This window comes from Chrysoperla carnea, chromosome 1 (assembly GCF_905475395.1).
Source record: "Chrysoperla carnea chromosome 1, inChrCarn1.1, whole genome shotgun sequence".
In the NCBI taxonomy this organism is placed as follows: Eukaryota; Metazoa; Arthropoda; class Insecta; order Neuroptera; family Chrysopidae; genus Chrysoperla; species Chrysoperla carnea.
Window position 1 is genome coordinate 3,105,837 of NC_058337.1, and position 23,045 is coordinate 3,128,881.

Here is a 23,045-nt window from a genome sequence, read left to right on the forward strand (position 1 = left end):
CAGATGGTTTTATTTTTTTTTTTTCCAATATGTATTGTTTTTGTATTTATTATTCATTGATTAATCCATGAATAAGTATCGATAAAATATAAAATAAGCCCGATATTTTATATTGATGCAATATAAAATGTTGAGAAAGGTTGTATACATTTATTAAACTTGGGATTTTTAAAAATAAAAGGCCACCTCAAAAAAAAAGTAATCGAATATAGCTCATGAAGGTATTTTGTCGGGGTTATTATGTCTGCAAGCCTTAACTCGTGCAATCAATTCTTGAGCATATGGTTTGAGAGGACCGATTTAAATGAACTAATGTGTCTTCCAAAAAAAACCTTTATAGGCTCACTATAATTTTTGTCTTTTGGTCATACTTTTCTTTTCATTTGAAAGTGGTTTCACAGGCCACAGATGGAAAAGTCACCAAGGCGAAAATGAGGTGAAAGCTAAAATCAAAATCTTAAATCAAATTTTCTTTTAAAATCTGTAAAATAGTGTCTAATTTCCAAGGAAGATCCCAAAAAAATTTTATATTTTTGAGAAATTTTATATTTTTCAAATATTTGAGACTTAAGTTTCAAATTTTGAGGGTGGATTCTATTAGAACTTCGAAAAATTAGACGAAAATTAAGAGTTAATTTTTTCGATATATTCGCTGATTTATTTCGCTGATTTTTGGCCACAAATTCAAAAAGCATCATAATCTTTGCAAACTGTATATGATATAATTTGCTATTTTCTTCCTGAATTTCATTTTTTTAAAATTCAATTTCCTGTTATAATTTTCGAACAATAAATATACAAGATTTAATTTTCGCTTTTACAAATTTCTTTTAAACATTTTGGAAAAAAAGACAGCCATCTTGTTTTGCTCATATATTATTTATCCTAATTTAATAAACATATTTTTATATATTATATACATTTATTCTCCTATATATACTTTGGAAAATAATATATATAAGGGGATGAATTTATATAGAATTTTAGGCACCCCAATTCCAGACTCCACTGTATAACACACATATATTCGACAGAGAACGTTGGAACGTTGGGGAATCTGGTTGTTTTTTGAATTGAACAGAATACTTTTATTTAATATGTAAATTATTAATTCGAATCTGTTTACGATATAAGAAACGTTTTTTTTCATTTAATTCGATAATAGGACCGTATATAGTCATGCCAGTGTATTGAAATAAATTGAGGAACTATTATATAAATATTTTTTGTATACAATTTAGGGCCTATTTTACGGTTGGTTATATAATTATATAATTATATAAATATTGAGGGGACATATATAGACTTTGATAAAAAATATTGACAATAAACATGTATTCGAGATTTTATCATGGATTAAATGAATTTACACTTAAAAACCGGGTTTTTCAATTATTTTTCACAAGACATACCACCCTAAGTGTGATATTTGGAAAATTATTTCGTCTTGCGATAACTGGTAGCTCAAAATATAATTACGATTGTAGCCATAAGTTGGGTTACAGCAAGCGTTGAATAAATAGATAGATATTAATAAACCACAGTAATTTACAATAATACTGTTCAAATGTATGAATAAACTGTCTAATGTTTCATAGCTCACTTTTTGAATGGTCTGGTAATTCCACAGAACTGTTTTTTGAAAGAACTAAGCTTTTAAGGAACTAATATTCCATACTATTTTTTTTTAAAGATCTAAGCATGCACTCCGCTCCCTCTGATAAAAATCGATCAATAAAGACTTCTTCAAATTCTTTATTTCTCAGAAATTGTAAAATCGCGTTGGTAATATACTTGCTCTATTTTGAGCTGCTTCGGTGTTCAAATTGATCGAACTGTCTATAATTAGTACATATACAGCCACTCTGAATGTTTCCCGACTAGAGAATGGAGAAGTAATATCTTCGGCAGATTCATCTGCTGTGAACTTTCTCTTCCGTATCCTTTTTGTGTCCTTTTAATATTCTTTAACTTTTGCTAGCTTCAAGGCTTCCTGTTAATTTTTAATAAAATTTCCCCTTTCTGCAGACCTCGCTCCTGTTGGCAAATGCCTATTTTGCCGTATGGATAATATGCCTCTGTACTTATGATTTCTATAAAAAAGTCCAACTTGGTGTCATTAGCAATTTTCCCAGCGGTTGCAAAAGAAAGCACTGAGTAAAGTCCCACGGAAACTTGTTGTTAGTGTGATTCCGACAGTTTGCTAGGTTTCTTGGTTTGTACACAGTAAAATGAGCTTTTGCGAGCAAATTTGAAGGTAAGCTGTTGTTCGAGTCGATAGTTCTGGTGTAGAGATGTACTTTTCATCACATCCGGTATTGGTGTCGTAAATTCATCGACTTCAATTAATTGAAATTATCTTCGTACTTTCTAGAAGCATTATAAATGTGTTTAAATTCTTAAAAGATTTATGGTTACGATCTCTAGACACAGAATTAATATGCTTATTCAAGAAATAATAATCGGCGCTTTAGTGTGAATAAAGCCTCAATAAAAACGATATACGTGTAAATATGACACAATCATAGATATATTTAAAACGTTTGACTATATACACACATATACACAATAAAAAAAATAAAATTTTTTCCTAGTTTTTTTGCACAAAACTATTCAATTCTAAAGTGTTTTTTTCCTTTCCATTTATAATAAAACAACAAACTATTATTTTCGATTTAAATTGATGTTGTTGCAGGCAGCGACGAGCGTAGAGTTCTATAGCAAGCTACAGCTCTTCAAATAATATAGTATCTCTATATAAGTATAGTGTAGGTATTATTCCAAGAATATGAGACAGCAATATTTATTCCAAACACAAGAGCTTCCACGATTAACAAACAAACATTCTATATAAATCAAACAATAGATTTAGACAATAGTCTATGTCGAACCAGTCTATGTCGCGTTCTGAACGTACCTGTCTCAAATGTATGCAATGTACCAAATAAATTTCCGAAATTTGCTATTTTTATATCAACAAAGAATCTTAAAATATTAGGATCACTCTTAAATCGCGTATATGATTTTAAATTCTTAGATTTGATCCGTTATGTTGATTGTAAACCTACAGTATTGTAAAAAAGATTTGGTTTATTGCAGGGTACATACATATAAACCAAATTCATACTTTGTAGTCAAGTAATTAGTTATTTTTAGCTTTACAATATCACGCAACTACAAAAATATATAATATATTGTGTGCAAATGTTGCTTATAAATTTGATAATATAGATATCGCTCTTCCATCATCAATACTCTAACTATAGTCGTCTCTGTTGATCAACTGATGGATGCTCGATGAACTCATAATTAAATTAAAATTTAGTTTTGATATAATCGACAACCTTATATTTTTATGGTATTATTGTAAACTACAAGATTGTCTAAATATTTTAGATATTTTTTTATCACACTCTCTAGATTCTTTGATATAGAAATATCCAATTGAAAACGATAACCTATATGATTCATCATTTTTTCTGCCCACTTTGAACGATAAAATAATAATAAAAAGCTCGATGACCCAGGAATTTTTGGAAACTTTGTAAATCAAAAAATGTAGTTATAAAGTTATATTGAAATCCCTAGTATTATTAAATCCTTGCATATCTCCTTAAAAGTATTTTTTTAATGAAATTTTTGTATTACTCAATAAAAATGAGTTCCAATTTTAATTGGAACACTTTGCCTACCACTTTATATTTTAAAGTGAACTATTTTGCTCATTGTTTGCTCACTATCTACAGACATCATACATACATTGCATGATGCATCTCTATTGCTTTTATTCTCATGTCAACTATTATTATTAGACTATAACAAGGATATGATGATGATGATGCAATGATGAGAGTTAACGTTAACTTAACGTTTTATTATAACGTATAACGTATATCTATCTATTATATAACGTAACGAGAAACGATCATCATTTCACATTATCATACCTATACCTATATACTAATATACACTTAAGGATGTATGAGCATGACAACAATGTTTGATTTAAAGGCTTAAAATTTGTTTGTAGGTAGTCTTTTACTTAAAGAATATGTGGTTAAAATTTCAGCTTAGGTATCCGTGCAAATTTTTAAGAAAAAAGTCATTAAAAATCGATATAAAATACATTGGCTCTTATGGAGGAATCTCAAAAAACGACATATTTTGGAAGTTTTTGATAATTTTCATTTGGAATGAATGAAAACAAATTTAAAAAAAACTTTTTAATAGAAAGTAAACATATTCGCAATGAATTAGAAAAGAAAAAAACTAAGTGTCTCCGTCCATATAAGGGATGTAAGAGCAGGGTAGATTAAGGGTTGAAATTATTTTTATCTTATTTTCAACTTTGATGATGAATTTTGTTATAACTTCATGAATGTAGACGAAAAATAAGAATAAAATTTTTCGATATGTGTCTTGGTTTTCGAAATATCGAAAGCTAAATAATTAAACAAAATTTTCAATTTTTGATAATTTGAAAATTAAGCCAAATATCGAAAAATTTTATTCTTACTTTTCGTCTTATATCGTCAAGTAATAATATAAATTTATCATCAAAATTGAAAATATCAATTTTTAAATTTGTGCCCCCACTACCATGCTCATACATCCTTAAACTCATTCTTCATTCACTGAACACAAAAAGTTAATTTAGTTGTAGGCAAGGATTTTTTGCCGATGATTCATCATAATTGCTAAGAAAATTTAATGCTTTTTCTAAACTATAAATCCAAACGTTAGTGACGTCAACACATCGTTCTAGCAACGCCACTGCGGAGAGAAATGATGAAATAACATATGCACAATGATAAATGGTTTGTTTCTAAACTTGTTTTCAATATATTATAACGTAATTTTCCATAGAAACGAGCTGTTTTTGATTAGTAATTAACAATAAAATTGAATTATTAATTTTAAAAAGTTCCTTAAATGTAATTTAGTTTTAGATGAATATTCTTTCATTTATATATGCAAGCTATCCATTTACCAATTTCAGTTTACAATTAATTTCCGGTATAGTTCTAAAATCTTACACATTATTTCTTTACTAGCTTGTCCGCGCGATATCTTCCTTATTTCTTTATCAAATTCCATGATTTACTATTCATTTTACTGTTTAACCCTGTTGACTAATGGTGAAAAATAAACTCACAGTTTAAAAATGTGCCGCGCTTGGAAAAAAACAGGCTAAAGAAATAATATAGAGATTTTATTTTGTTCATTATGTAATGTGTATATCATATTTGTAGTAAAATTGCCTATAAATAAAAAGAAATTAAATTACAATAGATATTTTATATGACTCATCTAGCTTGTTTTTCTTTTTAGCCACGGGTACTGTCAAATGAGCTGGTTACTTTTCCGAGTGTTTATTTTGAGACGACTGAATTTTGGATAATTCATTGTTTGATAGCATCTGCGAGTGGGTGCGTTAATTAACGTAGGATGTGCGCTTGTAAAGCAACCGAATTTCTGCCTGACAAATTGAAAATAAATTATGTTAATTATATTAAAAATGGAGCCACATTAAAGTGATTTATATAGGTGATGCTATCAGGTATTTGCTAAATATCGTATACATGATTAAAAGTAAACAAAAACAAAAAAATAATAGTTTTATTTTTTAATTATTTAAAAAATATAAGGCGAGTCTTGGCAACGGCAAAATTCTTTGAAAATTATAATTTATATTGCTAAAAGGACACGAAAAATCATTTTGAAAAGTTATACGTTTTAGAACTTCCAATTACAAACAGTGATATAAGTGATGAGTCATTGAGAAAATTTCTGTTTTTGGTTTTAAGCTAACTGTACATTTACTTCTAAAGCGATGTATTTTATTTATGTGTATGTGCTTTTGTTTAAAGCTGTGTATAGCTTTTCATTTCATAAGTTGCATGTTATTTATTATACCTACACTTAAAATTCAACGAAAAGAGCTTTAATAATCATCATAAAATGGTATATAACAACAAATCAACTATATAACTTTAATGAATTGAGCAACAAACTATATCTTAGGGAATAACAATACGAGTAGAGAGGGGATAGAAGTGGGGGAAAGACAAAAAAAGAACATTTTAAAATATCCATTGTTTTACTTAAAAATATTGTATTTTGTGTATGAAGAAATGTTTATGTCAAAAGTGTTGTAATCATATACAAAAAGAATTTAAAAGAAATTGTTTTTGTCTGTGATTTGATTCAAAGCTTGTCTATTTAACAACTAAGGTTCATCGATAGTTTATTTTCGGGCAGTTTTTTCATAATTATTAAATTTTTAGCAAACATATCGCATATAAAGTTTATATTTTTACCCGACCAAGTACAGTAAAAGACGTTACAAAAATTGTCTAATAACGAAAAACGGAAGAAACCGTTCGCGTTTTGCTAAAACCTCATGGAATGTGTTTTTTAGGTGTCAAATATCATTAGTAACGCATGAGTTAGTGGCGCAAATGTTTCTATTTGATAACAAACAATAATTTTTTAATTCAATGAAACGATTAATGTTGAAGTCTACTTAAATAATTGGTAATTAGGCAACTTGTATGACGTAAATGTTAACTGTTTGTCAAATAATCGAAAACTATTATACATGTATAACGTATACGTAATTCAAGTTGCCTATTTATTTATTTTGTCAAGTCAACTTTAACATTAACCGTTCGATTGAATTAAATTTGAATATATTAACAAATAGAAACATTTGTGCCACTAATTCATGTGTTACCAATGATACTTGACACCTATGAAACACATTCCATGAGATTTTAGCAAAATACGAGCGATTTTTTTCATTTTTCTTTATATGTAATACCCTAATAGAACAGTCTATTTTACCCCTACCACCTTTTACCCCTGAAACCTTTTACGACTATCAAAATCTATCGAAGTTTATCGAATAAAAAACAGCACAGTTTTTATCAAAAATTCACAGAATCCCTTTCCTATAACCAAAACTAATTGTGTTTTGTCTCTATATATTTAATTGAATTAACTTTGAATTACAATATAATCAGTTCCCTGTATATATTTAATAATTTATTTACGTAGAACTAATTAAATTAATTGATTAATCTTTAGTTTAGAATATACATAGAATTATAAAATAATGGTTTATCAATAAACGATGAACGCAAAGAATCAAATTTCTATATTTCCATTAACACCAATAATATTAAAACCACACACGCTCTAGTATATATTTAACAATCAATCAGTATTATTGTGTGTATTGATGAGTATTTGTTAGTTAAAATAAATTGAAAAATGATTTTATTATGATTTAAAACGATTTATGTATGAATTTATTATATTCTAATTTTATTGTGAGCTGTAAATAAAGTGTGGAAAATTACATTGTTTTATCTAAAACAATCAATTTTCACTTTTCATAAAAATTTTAATATTTAACGAATCAATTAATGTGATTTTAATATACGTAAATGATTTTTATATCTATAATCGAAAAAGTAGAAAATAAATTTTTTAAATTATATTAGATACTTCATACTGAAATGAAAACAAGTGAAAACAAACAATTGACTGAGTTGATTGTTGAAATACCATGCATAGTCAGTGTTGATTTCTTTATCACATTACACATACAAACATGTGACACATACATAACTGATAATCAAGTAATAAAATTGATAATCAGGTATAGTACATATTATAAAATTTTCGCTTAATTGGCGCCCTCACGGGTAAACAGTGATGTTTACGAAAAAATGTTTCAAACAAAAGTTGTTTAATTTTTGATAAGGAACATTTTTTACATTTAAACTTCTGTTCTCTCTAACGGTTTACAAGATGGGTCCTACGGACCCAAGACCCAATTGACCTATGATACTTATTTACGAACTTGACCTCACTTTTTACGTCCTGAATACGCTGTAAAAATTTAAGCTCGATATCTTTTTTCGTTTTTGAGTTATCGTGGAAATGGACTAATTAGGTGATTTTATGAACACCTACGACAAAATTTTTTTCCTAGCATCATTATTTTTAAGCGTTACAAACTTGGGACTAAACTTAATATACTATGTATATTTCATATATACATGGTATAATGAAAAAAAAAGGTTTTTGTTTTAATTATTCGAATTATATCTCGACTCCTTTGGTTTTTTTATTTAATCATTTTTTTCGAAAATCGTTTGGTTCAGATGTTAGAAGTCTATAGTTGAAAGCGAATCGTTGAATCGTTACAACGTGAGTATTACCTACTAGTTTTAACAGGATTTAAAAAATAATAATTTTTGTATCTAAATATTTTTTTATAAAATAAATATAGGTAATATAATCTTAATTTATTTATTGAAATATATTTTTTAATATGATTTTAACATTATTTTTGATAAGATTATATTAAATATATTTTTAAACTATTTTTATTACATAATATTAATTTAATAAAAGTATGCGTAGAGTATTATATTAATTATGAATAAATTTAAATAATTATTTATTTTATACTTCTTTTTTAAAAATAAATAAAGTCATTATCAGAGTATTAAAGTTGTAATTTGAGTATCTATAGGTGTTTAAATAGGTTTATTTATTAAGGTTTCAATATAAATAATTTATTTTAATTTTTTTTTATCACAATTATTAAATTAGTTAAAAAATTGTAAGCTGTAAATAGGACAATTATGTAATTTGAATATTCTAGCACTTTTAAGGTGAATTAGTAAAATAGATTAAAGTAACACAGAATAATTCTATACCGGTCTTAGAAACATTCTTTGCGTAAATGTGTAAGGTTGATCGGGCATTAAAGCAATGTACATAGATAAACATCTGAATTTTAGAATGTTATTAGTTTAAAAAAATCTGAAGAAGGCTATTTTTCATGAAATTAATAATTAAAAATTGGAATTTTAACCTGTTCAAGATTAAAAAGTAAAAAACTACTACTTTTTTTAAATCAAGTCTCGTACCTTACGTTCAAATGTAAAAGCATAAAGCACAAAAGCAGCAAAGGTATACATTTTTAAATGATAATTAAAACAAAACGGTATAAGATACTAATAGGAATCTTTTAACTTTTACATATTGTATCAGGGCATTTTTATTCAAAAATAATTTCATGTAAATAGTTAAGATTCATGAACAACGGAATTTTTCGCAGAGAGGTTAAGAAATTAATCCTGAGGTTTTTAACATATAATATGTTAATTTTTGGGTTCAAGCAGATCCATTACTTCATAGAAAAAGTTGCTTGTTGTTACCGCTAAGAGGCTTGCATTTACATGAAGTCAGTTTTAATTATCAGCACTCGACGCATTTTGCTCCCGGTCAATTTAAAACAAAAAATAAGCTTAAATTTTTCAAATGATGTGTTTATGATATGAATTATTAATTTTTCAGATTTATTTCAACCGATCCACAGTTTTTAAAAATATATTTCTTTCAAGTTCTTAAAAAATTGTGAGAATTTCTCTCATCACAAGAGTAAAAGTATAAGCTAAAAAATTTTTTTTGGCCCGCTCGTTAGTATAATATTATAAGTCGTACTGCGTAAATTAAAAGAAAACCTTGTGATGGAAATATGGTGAAATTGGTTAAAATAAATTTAACTATGTATTAAGATTATTTCTCTGCTCTAATATTTTCACTCTCAAACATTATTCAATAATAACGTAATCAAACTATTTTTAATAAGCCAATGCATTAAAATATAAATTTAAATAAAATTATGTAGAGGTTATTATTTACAAACTTAAAGAATATTTAATGAACGAAATATATTACTCATACGCAGAACGCGTTAGCAAATCATTCATCACGGACATAAGATTATCGAACGGTTGATGCGAGTGTTGAAGGAATTAAAAATAAACCATATTGATATCGCATACAGTTTTTGTTTTTTATTAACAATCCACCTAAATTATTTTGCAAACTCTTTGTATTATTATAATAAGATATTTATTATCCATAGAGATCGTAGAGTGTTATAAACATGGATATAAGAAGCTGATGAATGACACCGAAATACGACGTTGGGATGATTTCGATGGCGTTTAGAGTACTTATAGCCGTTGGATATGTATATCATTTGGGAAGCCGACTACTTTTGGTGGTTGTTATAGGTTTGATGGTGTGGTTTTGACAAGTGAAATCTTACAAGTGAAATGAAAATACCGCAGGCAAACTGAAAAGCATAAAATATATATATATACCATTATATCTCACTAAATTATTCTGTTCTGTATCTGTGTAGAGATATTTAAATATCTTTCGTGTTTCCTTTTGGTATGTAAATATATATCTTTGTATTTAGGTAATACCTTACTTATGTGCTAACATTTCATCTTATTTGCAGCTTATTAGCTTTCTCCGGTTTTATTATATCAAGTTAAATAATAAGGTATCAGTCAGAAATGTTTATATTCTGATTTGTCTAAGATTTAAATATTATCTAATCAAAATTTTAGGTATTTAAATTATTATCTAGGAGGATCCATTAAGGACCCAAAAAAATGAGTGTATGAAAATATTTGAGACTTACATTTCAAATTTTGAGAATGGATTCTAGTAGAACTTGAGAAAATTCGACGAAAATTAAAAGTAAAATTTTTCGATATATATCATGATTTTTAAAATATTGATGCCTAAAGATTTAGAGAGAATCGCTTATATAAATAAAACTTTTAACAAAAAGAAAACCGACTTCAAAAGATAAACTTTTCCAAAACAAATTAATATCCACTAAAAAGTAAAAAAATAACGATAATATAATGTAGTTAAAATTATTGTTCTTTTTGGAGTCGGTGTCAGCCAAGGAAACAACTCTGATAGAACAGTTTGCTACATTAGCTTGGCTGACATCGACTCCAAAAATAACAATAATTTTAACTACATTATATTATCGTTATTTTTTTACTTTTTAGTGCATATTAATTTGTTTTTCGTGATATTCTTGATTTCTTGCAAAAACTACCAAACGGATTTGGATGAAATTTGGAATACAGATAGTTAATAACCTGGATTAACACATAGAATTTTATTCCGATAGTATGTTTTCCTGTGGGACAATCATTGTTGATCTTTTTTTTTTGGTACTTTATAATATTTAAGCTACTAACAATAATTCCATGTCAGTGTGAAATTATTTTACCTATAGAAAGATACATTATCTATCAGCGGGTATCATGAGGTTAGTGAGTTCAAGAAAAGTAACGACTATAACACGGTAATCTTTCTATTTAGAGTTGAAATTGCTCAGCTAAGTGGGCGGGAATTTGATAGTTACCTATTCGTTGTGTGGGTAGTCATGGTAGGGACAATAAAATCGATGCCAGCGCTTCCAGTGAAAAATTTTGGCGTTAAAAGGGGCTGTTATTACTAATTTGCAGTTCTTTACATGTTAATGTTATAGAAATGTCAAATTAAAATTATTGTAAAACACGAATTAATTAAACTTAATGCATTAAAAATTATTGTGAAAATAAGAAATCAAATTGCACAAATATTATTTTTCAAATGTAAATTATCATAATTATTTATTTAAATTTGTGAGACAATAATCTTAAATTTTCAATGTAAGTCTTAAATGCAATCCATACAATTATATATGCATCCATACAATTCTATAATTAAAGTAGTGTATCGTTACCATGGAAACGAAACTCACGCACGGAGCGAATATATTTCCAAAACGTATCCATAGAATGATTATGCGAATTCATCATGCATGTTATCAGAACTATTCTACCTTCATTTTTCAATACACTTTCTGTATAAATATATTATATTACATTTAAACTTTATAAACATTTATGAAATCTCTCCTAAATCACAGTAAATGATGATGAGTTGTGTAAAGCATCATCCATCGTAATGTTGTTATCTTTTTTACTTTATTATTTGTCATCCACCAGGAAGTCGCACGTCACGATCGCACACAGTGCCAGGCATAGTAATAATAATAATAATAACATTTATATATATTATTCTTATTCCCCTTTTTCTGATTCTGGTTTGTTGTGTGTCGTGTCAACATCTTGTTTTTTGTCATGTAATACATAAATAAGAAAAGCCACACCATCAACTTTAAAGCTTTCACTGAATGAGCTTTCTCGTATTTTCTTTTGTTTGTTTATTATTATTAATAAGATGAATATTAATTAAATTTAAAAACATTTAAATAATTAAATTTCATCATTTTCATTTATGTTTTTATATCTGTTTAATTTATGTAAATAAAATGTTTTTTTCCTGTTTTTCCTGTAATTTGTGACATTTTTATCGCATTTGTTATTTTAATATTTTTACTTGTATTAACAAGTGAAATTTACAAAAATTAAAAAACCCTAGACAAATGCGATTTATTCCTTGCAGACCGATTTTTGGAAACTTTGTTATAAAATGTTCTCAATCGATTCGGTTCGACCGTTTAGGCGCTATGATGCCATAGACAGACAAACACACAGACACACATAGCGGTCAAACTTTTAAACAGCCTTTTTTTTAGTTTGGGGTTTAAAGAAGTTAGCCTCCTTTTTAAGAAAATAGTTCGAAAAGAAACACATCGACTTAAAATCTGGAAATGAAAAGTTTTTGTAATATTTGGGCTTCAATATTATCTCTAGCTCCCTTTCAGATCAAAAGGATATTTCTGGTTAGGGTTTATGTCTCTACATAACTATATTCTTTGAATTGTGATTAAATTTTGTTTAATAGTAGGATAAATCCACCAGATTCAAAAAAATTCGAAAAATTTTGGGAGAAGATAAATTTCATTTCAATAGGTTTATTTTAAACAGAGAAAAGAAGTTTTTTGGATCCGGAACGATCCGCACGGTTTTGAGATAATTTATCTCTACATTGTTTCTCTTGTGGTGACATTTTCTTAAATATCTCTGCTTTTATTGATCGGATTGAGGCGAATTAAAAACAGAATTAAATTTTTTGCACCGATTTTGCTTTCTATCGAACCTTGAACATAAATAATTTCAAAACCTCAAGAAAACCACAGTTGCCTCATATTTTCAACTTTCTTGCTAACTTCCAATTATTCTCAATTCAATCAATAGAAGCAAAGATATTCAACAAAAAGGCACCAAAGAAAACAATGTAGACATAAATTTTCCTAAAAATCACGTGCAAAGGCAGGAGTTCTTTTTGAGAAAAATCCATTCCTAAAGCAGCTAGTATGAATTTTTTTAAGTTTTACAGTTATTAGTGGTGACAATCATCAAAAACAGAGGTTTTTTATGAGAAAGATCCGATCGTTAAGCAACTAGTATGAGATTTCAAGTCCGAGTCCGATTAACCTTTAGGAGGTCTTGAGTCCTGTTTTATAATTTTACTCCTTTTTTTTCCTCTGACTTTCTAATGCGGTTCTTTGGAACTGTTCCTGTTTAAAACACTCATTTGGTGTATAAAATCGATTTATTATAAATTACGAAATATTCAATGGTTTTTATATGTAATTAACGATATACAGACTTATAAATTATTGATTTATTTTGCAAGATTTCTTTAAAAGATTAATTTTGTAAGATTTCATTTCCTATCAAGGTCCTTATAACTATGAATTAACGATGATGATATAAGCATTACTTAAGCCATCGTTATTTCTTTGTATATTGTTTTGTTGATGATAATTTTTAATTCGTTCTTTTAATTAAAGATTGTTTTTAATTAATGATCAGCAGATGTTAATATAGTTTTATCAAAAAACATTGATTCAACATAATAAATGTTTCATGTTTTTGAAAAAAAAAAATTTCTTTTTAGTTTGATATATTTATTTTTGACACTTTAAAATCCTCTATATACAGATAAGAGGTTGTAAAACATAGAGGTTTGAGTAATAATTGAGAGTGAATTCTGTTACAAGTTGGGATAATTAGTCGAAAATTAAGTGTAAAATTTTTCAATGCAAACCATAGTGAAATATTGATGCCTAAGGATTTAGAGAAAATCACTTATAGAAAAAAAAAAACACACAAATGCTATTCATTGCATCACTTTAAATGTATTTTCTGGAAAAAACAGTGCCGTTTGATGTCATTTTCTTTATAGAAAAATATTTGTCATGCTTTTAACTAATGAATATTAGTTTTCACAAATAAATCTTAAGAAAATTAGCCTTGTTACATAAACATATCTTTAAAAACACTTCAATAAAGAATATATTAAAAACGCAAAGTTTAACATCTCAAATATAAAAATTTTACTCCTTAAGGACTCCGTGATTTTTTGGGAACGTTCTTAACTGCCTATAGCACTATATAATACGTTTTTTCATCCAAGAGGTACTAAGATAAATACCAGGCATTGGGAATATCAGTTTGTGAATTTCTTAGGAAAAACAATACATTTCCGGATGACTATGGAATTTGCAAATCATGGAAGCCCAGGAATGTGCTTTTCATACGAAAGGCGCATCCCGTAGGTAATAAATTATTAAGTGATTTTTCTACGATTTGGGCCATCTTTTCAGCAAATAATAAGCAACGATTGACACAAATTTGAGATTGGTATCGTTTTGGAAAGAAATTAATTTTTCAAATTAGATAAAAATTTATGATTTTCATAGAGCGAATTTTTTTTTGTTTCAAGTTTGTGCAAACTATATTAAGTTTTTTGCGAAAAATATTCTCCCCATACTAATGAAATAATAAACTTAATTAACTTTATTCGTTTTAACTGAAAAGTATAATTTTCGAAAATGAATAAAAAATTGTCTAATTTATTTTTAAAAAAGAAATATATTATTTTTTATGTTCAAAACTTCAAAAAAATAAACTATCTTTTAAATCGTAAAACAGGTGAGATTTTAAAACTAGAAAGACTTCGTTAAATATTCAAGTCAGATATATTTAGTCTGCATAAGATTCGGTTATATTTTAAAAAAAAATCGTTATTTTCAGTTTTTTATTATTCAGCAACAGGTAATTGAGAAATCACACACAATTTGTAACAAATTTTTCAATATTTAGGTTTGGATGGATTTTTGGATCGTAGATTTGGATTGCAAAACTATTAACCACGTTTTACAAGCTTCAAAAACATAAAGATACTAAACAGATTTCGGCCTATTAATTATGTTTTCTGGAAATTGAAAAAGTTATCTCAATTAAGCCAATTTAAGCCAGAATCAACAAAATTCTAATGGTAATGAAATTATAGAAAGCTTTCTTAAAACGAAGAAGATCATTACTAAATAAAATACCGACGGCCAAAATCGGTTACCGCAATAACTTATTTTTCAAACCGTATGGACAGAAGAAGGAATGATCTCGCCTATTTGTTTTTTAATCTGCTTATGTCAACACGATAAATCAGTCAAAAAACTAGCGCTATTCGCTAAAATTCGCTATTCAATTCCTAGTTCTTCAACAGGAACAAACAATTTTGTTCAATCTATTAAACTGTCGCTTAATAAATATCAAGGGCTGAATGACAGCTTTTTTTGAAACATTTTTGTCGCACAGGTAACTTATAAATTTACCATAATAACAACTGAAAGGTTGATCAAGTTTGACGTTCCTAATTTTAAAATGATGTCTGGCATCAAAGAGATAATTTTCTATGATTTTTCATAAATTTTGGGGGATTATTTTCGCTATAATTTGGCGAATGTTTGCTTTAAGGTGTTCCGACATTGCAGGTTTGTTGGTATAGACGCGATTCTTAAGAAAACCCCGCAAGAAGAAATCTAACGGTGTATTCTCGGCTGAACTCACGCTATGATGATACACACGCCTTATCCCATCTCCAATGCTTACAGTTTCTTCGAACTTTTGCTCAATGATGTGAGATGTTCACTCCCTAGTACAATTAAATTGGCCATAACATCAGATGCCATAGAATAGGGGTGCCATTGAAAGGGCCTCTTTGACCATTAAATCTGTACACAGTTCTTGTTACTTCATGTAGTACAAGTGAATAATTTGAACGTTGAGCTGCATTTTAATTTACAGACTTTCAAACAGAGAAAACTGGAATTGCATCACACTTAATAGTTACAAATTCTTGCAGATCTTAGTTAATTAAAAAATACAAAAAATTCGTCCATCAATATCATAAAAATTCTCTGTATTAGACACACAAAAAAAAACACTTCAAAAAATCTTTATTATACTTAACACGAATTTACTAATGAACTTATTTAACAAATAAATCTTACCTGGATAACATAGCACTGTCAGCCGCTGTGCAAGGTGTTAACGATGCGGCTGCCGTTAAAGCCGCTGCCTCTAATACACTATTATTATTATTATTACTATTATTATTATTTGTTTGTCCATTAACGTTATTATTATTCGACGAACAATTTCGTTTTGTCGCCGCCGACGGTTCTTGTCGACTTAATATACTAGATATAGAAAACGACGTGTACCCCGTGGACGATGTAGACGTCGATGTATTATTATTTGTATTATTTAATTTCGGACTAACAACACCATGATGATGTATTTTCGGTGATGAACTATTCTCCTTCGAATTATTATCCTTCGACATTTTCTCATTATCACTATTATTGTTAATTAAAAAATCATTCACAACACTATTAGTTTTTATGATTGGATAGCAAGTAATTCCAGCTGGAATTGTATGATTAACCATTCTGGAATAATTATTTGGTTCTGGTGTACCGGAACGACTTGGATTTGTTGATGATTCTGGACTAGATACAACATTTACTTCAATATCCCTTGAATCGGTACTTCGTGCTGGTGAAACACTCATTTTACGATTAAAAAACAAAAAAACTAAACTCAATTTTTTAAACCTCACTTTTTACACTGATACCACATTTCCACACGTAAAAATTATTTTTTCGAGATTGTGTGTAATTTTTTAAACGACGGACTCGAAACAAAAAAAAACGATATTTCTCTCGTTTTGCGAGTAAAAACGTTTGGGTAGTTTAAACGATCAACGTTAGAATAATATTATCTGATATCTCATAAAAGCCTTGTGTCTGTATTTTAGGGGAAGTTCTATCTAGTTTTGTAGGTGTGTCCTCTGTAAATAAAATCAACCCTCCTCTCTGTATATGGTGGTGAATATAGAGAGACACATGTATCTATATTGTATATCTATCTCTGTTTGGTGGTGTTTTTGTGTGTATATAGTTATAGAGGGATGTTTATACCCTTAATAAATATTATTTGTGATAATATAATTATTATGATACACTCTCTAAAGTGAGATAACAATAGGGAAATTTGATTTTGCAAATATTTTATTGCTTTCAACTCAAAACTTTATAGATATTATATGTATATCTGTGTTTATAGATATATCTGTGTTTTAGAGATAGATATATGTATCGATATGTGCGATATTTATGGTACAAATTATCACCCATTCATGGATAATATGTGTATATCAATAATAAATATATGTGTATATATTTTAAATGATAAATGAAGTTATTTATTTTGGAAAATGAGAGGGTTCATGGCTACAATTTTTCGGAAATGTTCTAAATAGTCTTTAACATACTTATTAGTTATAAGAATGAACTTTTGATGACTTCGAGTCGAGACATTGACATTTTTCTTTATAAATTGGGAGAGTTTAAAAATTCAAGACAATTATGGCGGCTTTTCAATCATCAATTATTTGTTTATTGTTTTTGCGAGAATGTTTTACAAGACCACTAGTTGAAGGTAAAAAATGAACACTGAAGCTTTGTCCTAATTTGTGCCCTCACGGATAAACAGTGATGTTTACGTAAAAATGTTTCAAACAAAAGATGTTTATTCTTTTAAGGGACAGTTTTTATTTTTTTTACTTTTGTCCTTTCTCAGCTTACAAGACCTGGACCTATGTTGCTTATCTACGAATTCAACTTTTTTTTTTTTTTTACATCGGGAGCACGCCTAAAAAACGCTCGGTAACAGAGCCGAGGAGATCTAGAAACTAAACAGAGCTGATATTAGAGTCGCCATAGAGTTACTCACAGGGCATGATAGCCTGAACAAGTTCCAACATCAGATTGGAAAAAGACAATCTCCCGCGTGTGACAGATGCGGAGAAAATACAGAAGAAACATCGATCCACTTTCTCTGTTACGGCGCTCATACAGGAAATGGTTTGGTACGGCCATAGTCGAACCAGAAGAAATTAGGTAACTCAGCGCCAGGCCAATCCTAGGTTTCAGTACATCAGTTGGTTATAATAGCCACTGATGAAGCGTAGCGGAGAGTACAAGGGTCTATTTGGCTAGGTGCTCTGAACCATTGCTTCGAGGCCCGATGCTCGAGCATGGCCCGCTAACCTCCATACCCATACCCATACCCATTGGCTCAAAAATGTCTATCTTATTCTTGTTACTTTGAGTATTTCTCCTAAAACTTACTATTTTGCTACAGCAGTGCCATCCATATTTTACAGTTTTACCGTTAATGACACAAATAAGGTCAATTATTGTGTTTCTCCAAAACTGTACAAGATGGAAGATTGAAAATTTGTTGGTATTTTCAAATAGTTAGTCCATTAGTACAAATTTCCTGTCAAATTCATAATATGAAAGGGATCAAAAAAAAATTTTATTCTACATAAATCTTTTTGAACTATGATATTTAACAATTTCTATATGTCGGGAATTTCAATAATTAACTCAGTTTATAGTTTATTTTCACTTCTTTTTACTGTGTATGGTTTGACGAATGCGTTAATTTTGGTACGGTGTCCTAACCAGGGCAGATTTTTAGTTTGTTTTATTTATTGTTTTGGGTAAAATAAAAAAAAAGGCACAATAATGTTGCTAGTAATATAATGACTATATTATTGACAATAAAATTTATAGCCATGGTAGAGAATAGAGATACACCTATATATACAAAAATAGCAGCTAGCTAACAACATTATTATCGCCTACGAATTATTTTATTGGCTTGTATACAATTTAGTTTGGTTTGATTTGGTGGAGCATCATCATAGCTTTTTTTTTATTAACTAACTAACTATGTGTTTTGTGGTATAATATTTTATACATGTATATAGATATATCTAGATATATTACAGATAAATATTGATAGATATTTATCTGTTATTTGTAATTGTATTTTGTGTAATAATATAATATGATGTTATTTTTATAAAAATTTATTTTTGTATTTTTATTATATTCAAAAAAATATATATATATATTATATATATTAATACAGGGTGCACCATTTTAATCTATACACTTAAATATCTCCTTTTTTAGGCAACCAATCAAAAAAAAAACTTGAACGAAACAAAGTTTGAGATGGGAAACATCATGTTCTACAATCAGATGAAACCTAGTTCTTCGGGTTTCTTTAATAGGTAATTTAGATCCCAAACAGTAGGAGATAGAATTACACTTTTAATTGAAAAATTGATCCTCATAAAGAAACTAACAATTTTTGTTAGCTTTCGAAGGAAATACGCCTTAAAATATGTCATTATTGCAATTAATCGAAAGAAATTACGCTTATAGTTTACCAATAATTATACGTGAAAGTCATGGACACAGGCGACTGTCCTCTATATTGCCCTTGACAATTTTGAAGCATTTTTAAGTTATTCTATCTCTTACCGTTAAGGATCTGAATTGGCTATAAAAGAAACCCAAAGAACAAGGCCCAATCTGATGTCAGAACATCAGATCAAACTAGTTAAGTTTTGTTTAAGTTACTTTTTGACTTATTAACTACAAAATGAGATATTTAGGTGAATCGATTAAATGTCCCACCATGTATTTCTGTATCACATAATAAAAATTGTTAATTTCAAATTGTATTGATGGTGCGGTTTTTTATACCCTGTGCTAATTTATCGATTTATGATACTAACATCCCCGGTTGTGGCTCTATCCCGAGAGTAAAAACCTATTTTTATATTGAAAACAGATCAAGATCTTTAAAAGTAATCCTGTCTTGATCTTTTTACTTGGCATTTATACTGTGGACGTTTTCCATGAAAATCCGTTGTAAAATTATTTGACCAATTCCACTTTTTCGCCATTTTTTAAAATCCTGTCTCAGTATATTAAAAATTTTAACCTTCTTTCACGAGTATTTTTCGTTCTGCGTTGATTCTTTCTAAGTCAACCTAAAGCTGCTTGCAGAGATAGATGAATGTATGATATTACGAGCCGTATCATTTAACTTTGTTACACAGGGTATATCAAATAATTGACAATATTTACCCATAGTTGTTTCATTTTATTTTAATGGAGCATGTGTGGTGATGATAGGTATCAAATTGTATTCTGGTATAAATATTTAATTTTTATAGTTTTTGATAGATAAAACAAAAATGTAATTTTTGTATTTATTGCGAGAGTACAAAAATAATTGGATAATAATAAAATAATGTTTAATACATCTATCTAGAGATGTAATTAGGCCGTAATTATAATTTTGTAAATAAATAGCCAGCAATAATAATGAGATTTATGGTGTCCGAAATCTATCGGTAATGGATAATAATTTCGAGCATAATAATTTGTTTGTTTTTAGAATGTATGTACAGATAAGTGTCAAATATCAATAATATCGCATACAATTTTTCCGAGCTTTTCAAATGTTTTGTACAAAAGTTATAGAATTTTATAACAATTTTGTGCCTCTGGAGTTTTGTTCTATATCTAACTGTTAAAATTTTTGAATAAAATAAGTGAAAACAAACAATCGACTTAGTTAATTGTGGAAATACCATGTATAGACTGTGTTGATTACACTGTCATATTACACAAATATACATGTCACACATACATAACTGATATTACCATATAATACATACTACACAATTTGCGCCTAATTTGCGGGTAAACAGTGATGTTAACGAAAAAATCTTTCAAACAAAAGTTGTTTATTTTTTGATAAGGAATATTTTTTACATTTAAACTTTTGATCTATCTCTAGCGGTATACAAGATGGATCCGACGGGCCCAAGACCCAATTGATCCATGTTGCTAATTTACAAACTCGAACTTACATTTTACGCCCTGAGCACGCTATAAAAATTTCAGCTTGATATCTCTTTTCGTTTTTTAATTATCGTGTTGACAGACAGACAGACGGGCAGACAACCGGAAATGGACTAATTAGATGATTTTATGAACACCTATATCAAAATTTTTTTCGTAGCATTAATATTTTTAAGCGTTTCAAACTTGGCACTAAACTTAATATGCTATGATATATATTACATATATACATGGTATAAAAATTTTGAGCAAACTTTGCCATTCTATGTTTCTAATTAGAAAAATTCGTAGCGCGGGAGCTGTGTTAGCTATGCGAAGTCCCTCAAAGACTAAAAAAATAACACATTTTAAAAATCACAAGAGTACTTTTTTGCTTAAAATTGATGAACAAATACAAAAATTTTAATTTGAAAAAATTCAAAATTTAGTACTTTGCGTACCCTCCCACTCCTTCACATGTCTTGATACCAAATTTTATTCAAATCGGACTTAAATTGTGACCGCTATAGATAGAATAGACACATGAATGTTGTTTTTTGACATCTAACAGGTAGGATCGATTAATATTTGAAGAAATTTTGAAAAAACTCATCAGTAGGTACAAAAGCAATAGCTCCATTTTCTTAGAAAACGAATTAAAAATGAGAAATACACCGAAAATACCACAGAAAATGACTCAAGATATTTCATATCGAAAGTGAATTGAATATAAATAAATGTCTACACATTTAAACTCTTCACTTCGAATATTCTATGTGTATATACAATAACAACATCATATCGGTCTACGTCTACCTAACTAACTCATCACACCGTCGGTTGACGCGGTGGTGGTGACGGCGTCGCGACCGATACGAAACGATATTACCGAACCGATAATCATAATCATAATCACATTGTATTACTCTACTCTATATCTACTGTAACTCGATGGTGGTGGTGGTGGTGAGAAATGAATTCTCTGTGATTGGTACAAGTTAATTTGAAATGTTATGAAGGGGATGGTTTATAAATGTTTACGATTGGTTCATACAAAAATTGTAGTAGGGTGAAGTTTTCTCATCTCAACTCATGTTGTATGTGTGTTATACATATTTTAAGGGTAAGTTTCCATACATGTGTGTTTGTGTGTTTTCACTAGTATTATGTACGTGTACAATACGATAGTGTACACATATACACGTAGTTACGTGTGTACGTACAAACATACATTTAAACTTTTTGGATGTGGAGGGTAGTTTTAAGTTGTTAGGTGGAGTTTTTACACACAACTGAGTAGTATTGTGCTGTAGAATTATTATTATTATTATTATCACTCCCTTTTTACTATGTATGTATGTTGGATTATTGAGATATCAGGAATAGATAAAGTACTTGGTGAAGAGTAAGGCTAATAGGGAAGTTGCCTGACGTAAAACAATGACTTGATATCATAACAAAATTTGAAAGTGAAATTAAAATTGATTTAAAAATGAAGAAGTTATAAGCATACAAAGATTGTTGCCCATCTCCTTTGGGCAAAACAAAGTTTTATATGTTTTTACTAGCTGACCCGGTGAACTTCGTATCACCTGTAACTTTTTTTTACAACTTTTGGTTCGTGATTATGTCAACCTTTAGACTCTAATTTATTTTTGTCAAAAATTAACACTGGTTGTATTATCTACGGTTAAAATGGTATTAGGTTATTAAATGAAACTTGTTGGTCATTTTAACATGTTTTATGTGCTTTATTAACACAACAAAATATAATCAATACATAACAAAACATAATAAATATATCTATTCAATTTCAAGCTTTTTGATAAACTACGTTTTTAGTTTGGTTTTTAACTTTATAAATATATAAAGACGATGGCTTTCCTACACGTGAACACGCGACATATAGTTGTCCATGCGAGAAGCATGGAAATTCTAAATTAATCCCGCAAACTTCCAACGACTGACCTTGCGATTTGTTTAAGATCATCGCAAAGGCCAGGCGCACGGGTATGTTAATAAACTGTTACACAATATAAACAATATGGGAATAAACACAAATAAAACAAAAGTAATGACAAACATTCTTCTTGAGTTTCTTCTTGAAATTTTTAGTTGTTTTACA

General features: G+C 28.6%; 1 protein-coding gene across 1 annotated transcript in view; it reads right to left on the reverse strand.

Moving 5' to 3' along the window:
* Positions 1-16,716, reverse strand: part of LOC123290438 (homeobox protein HMX3) — a 33,836-nt gene extending 17,120 nt beyond the window's left edge. The window contains exon 1 of the mRNA XM_044870613.1: positions 16,154-16,716. Coding sequence (XP_044726548.1) covers positions 16,154-16,716 — 563 coding nt within the window. The remainder of the gene's footprint in view (positions 1-16,153) is intronic.
* Between the last annotated feature and the right edge of the window lie 6,329 nt (positions 16,717-23,045).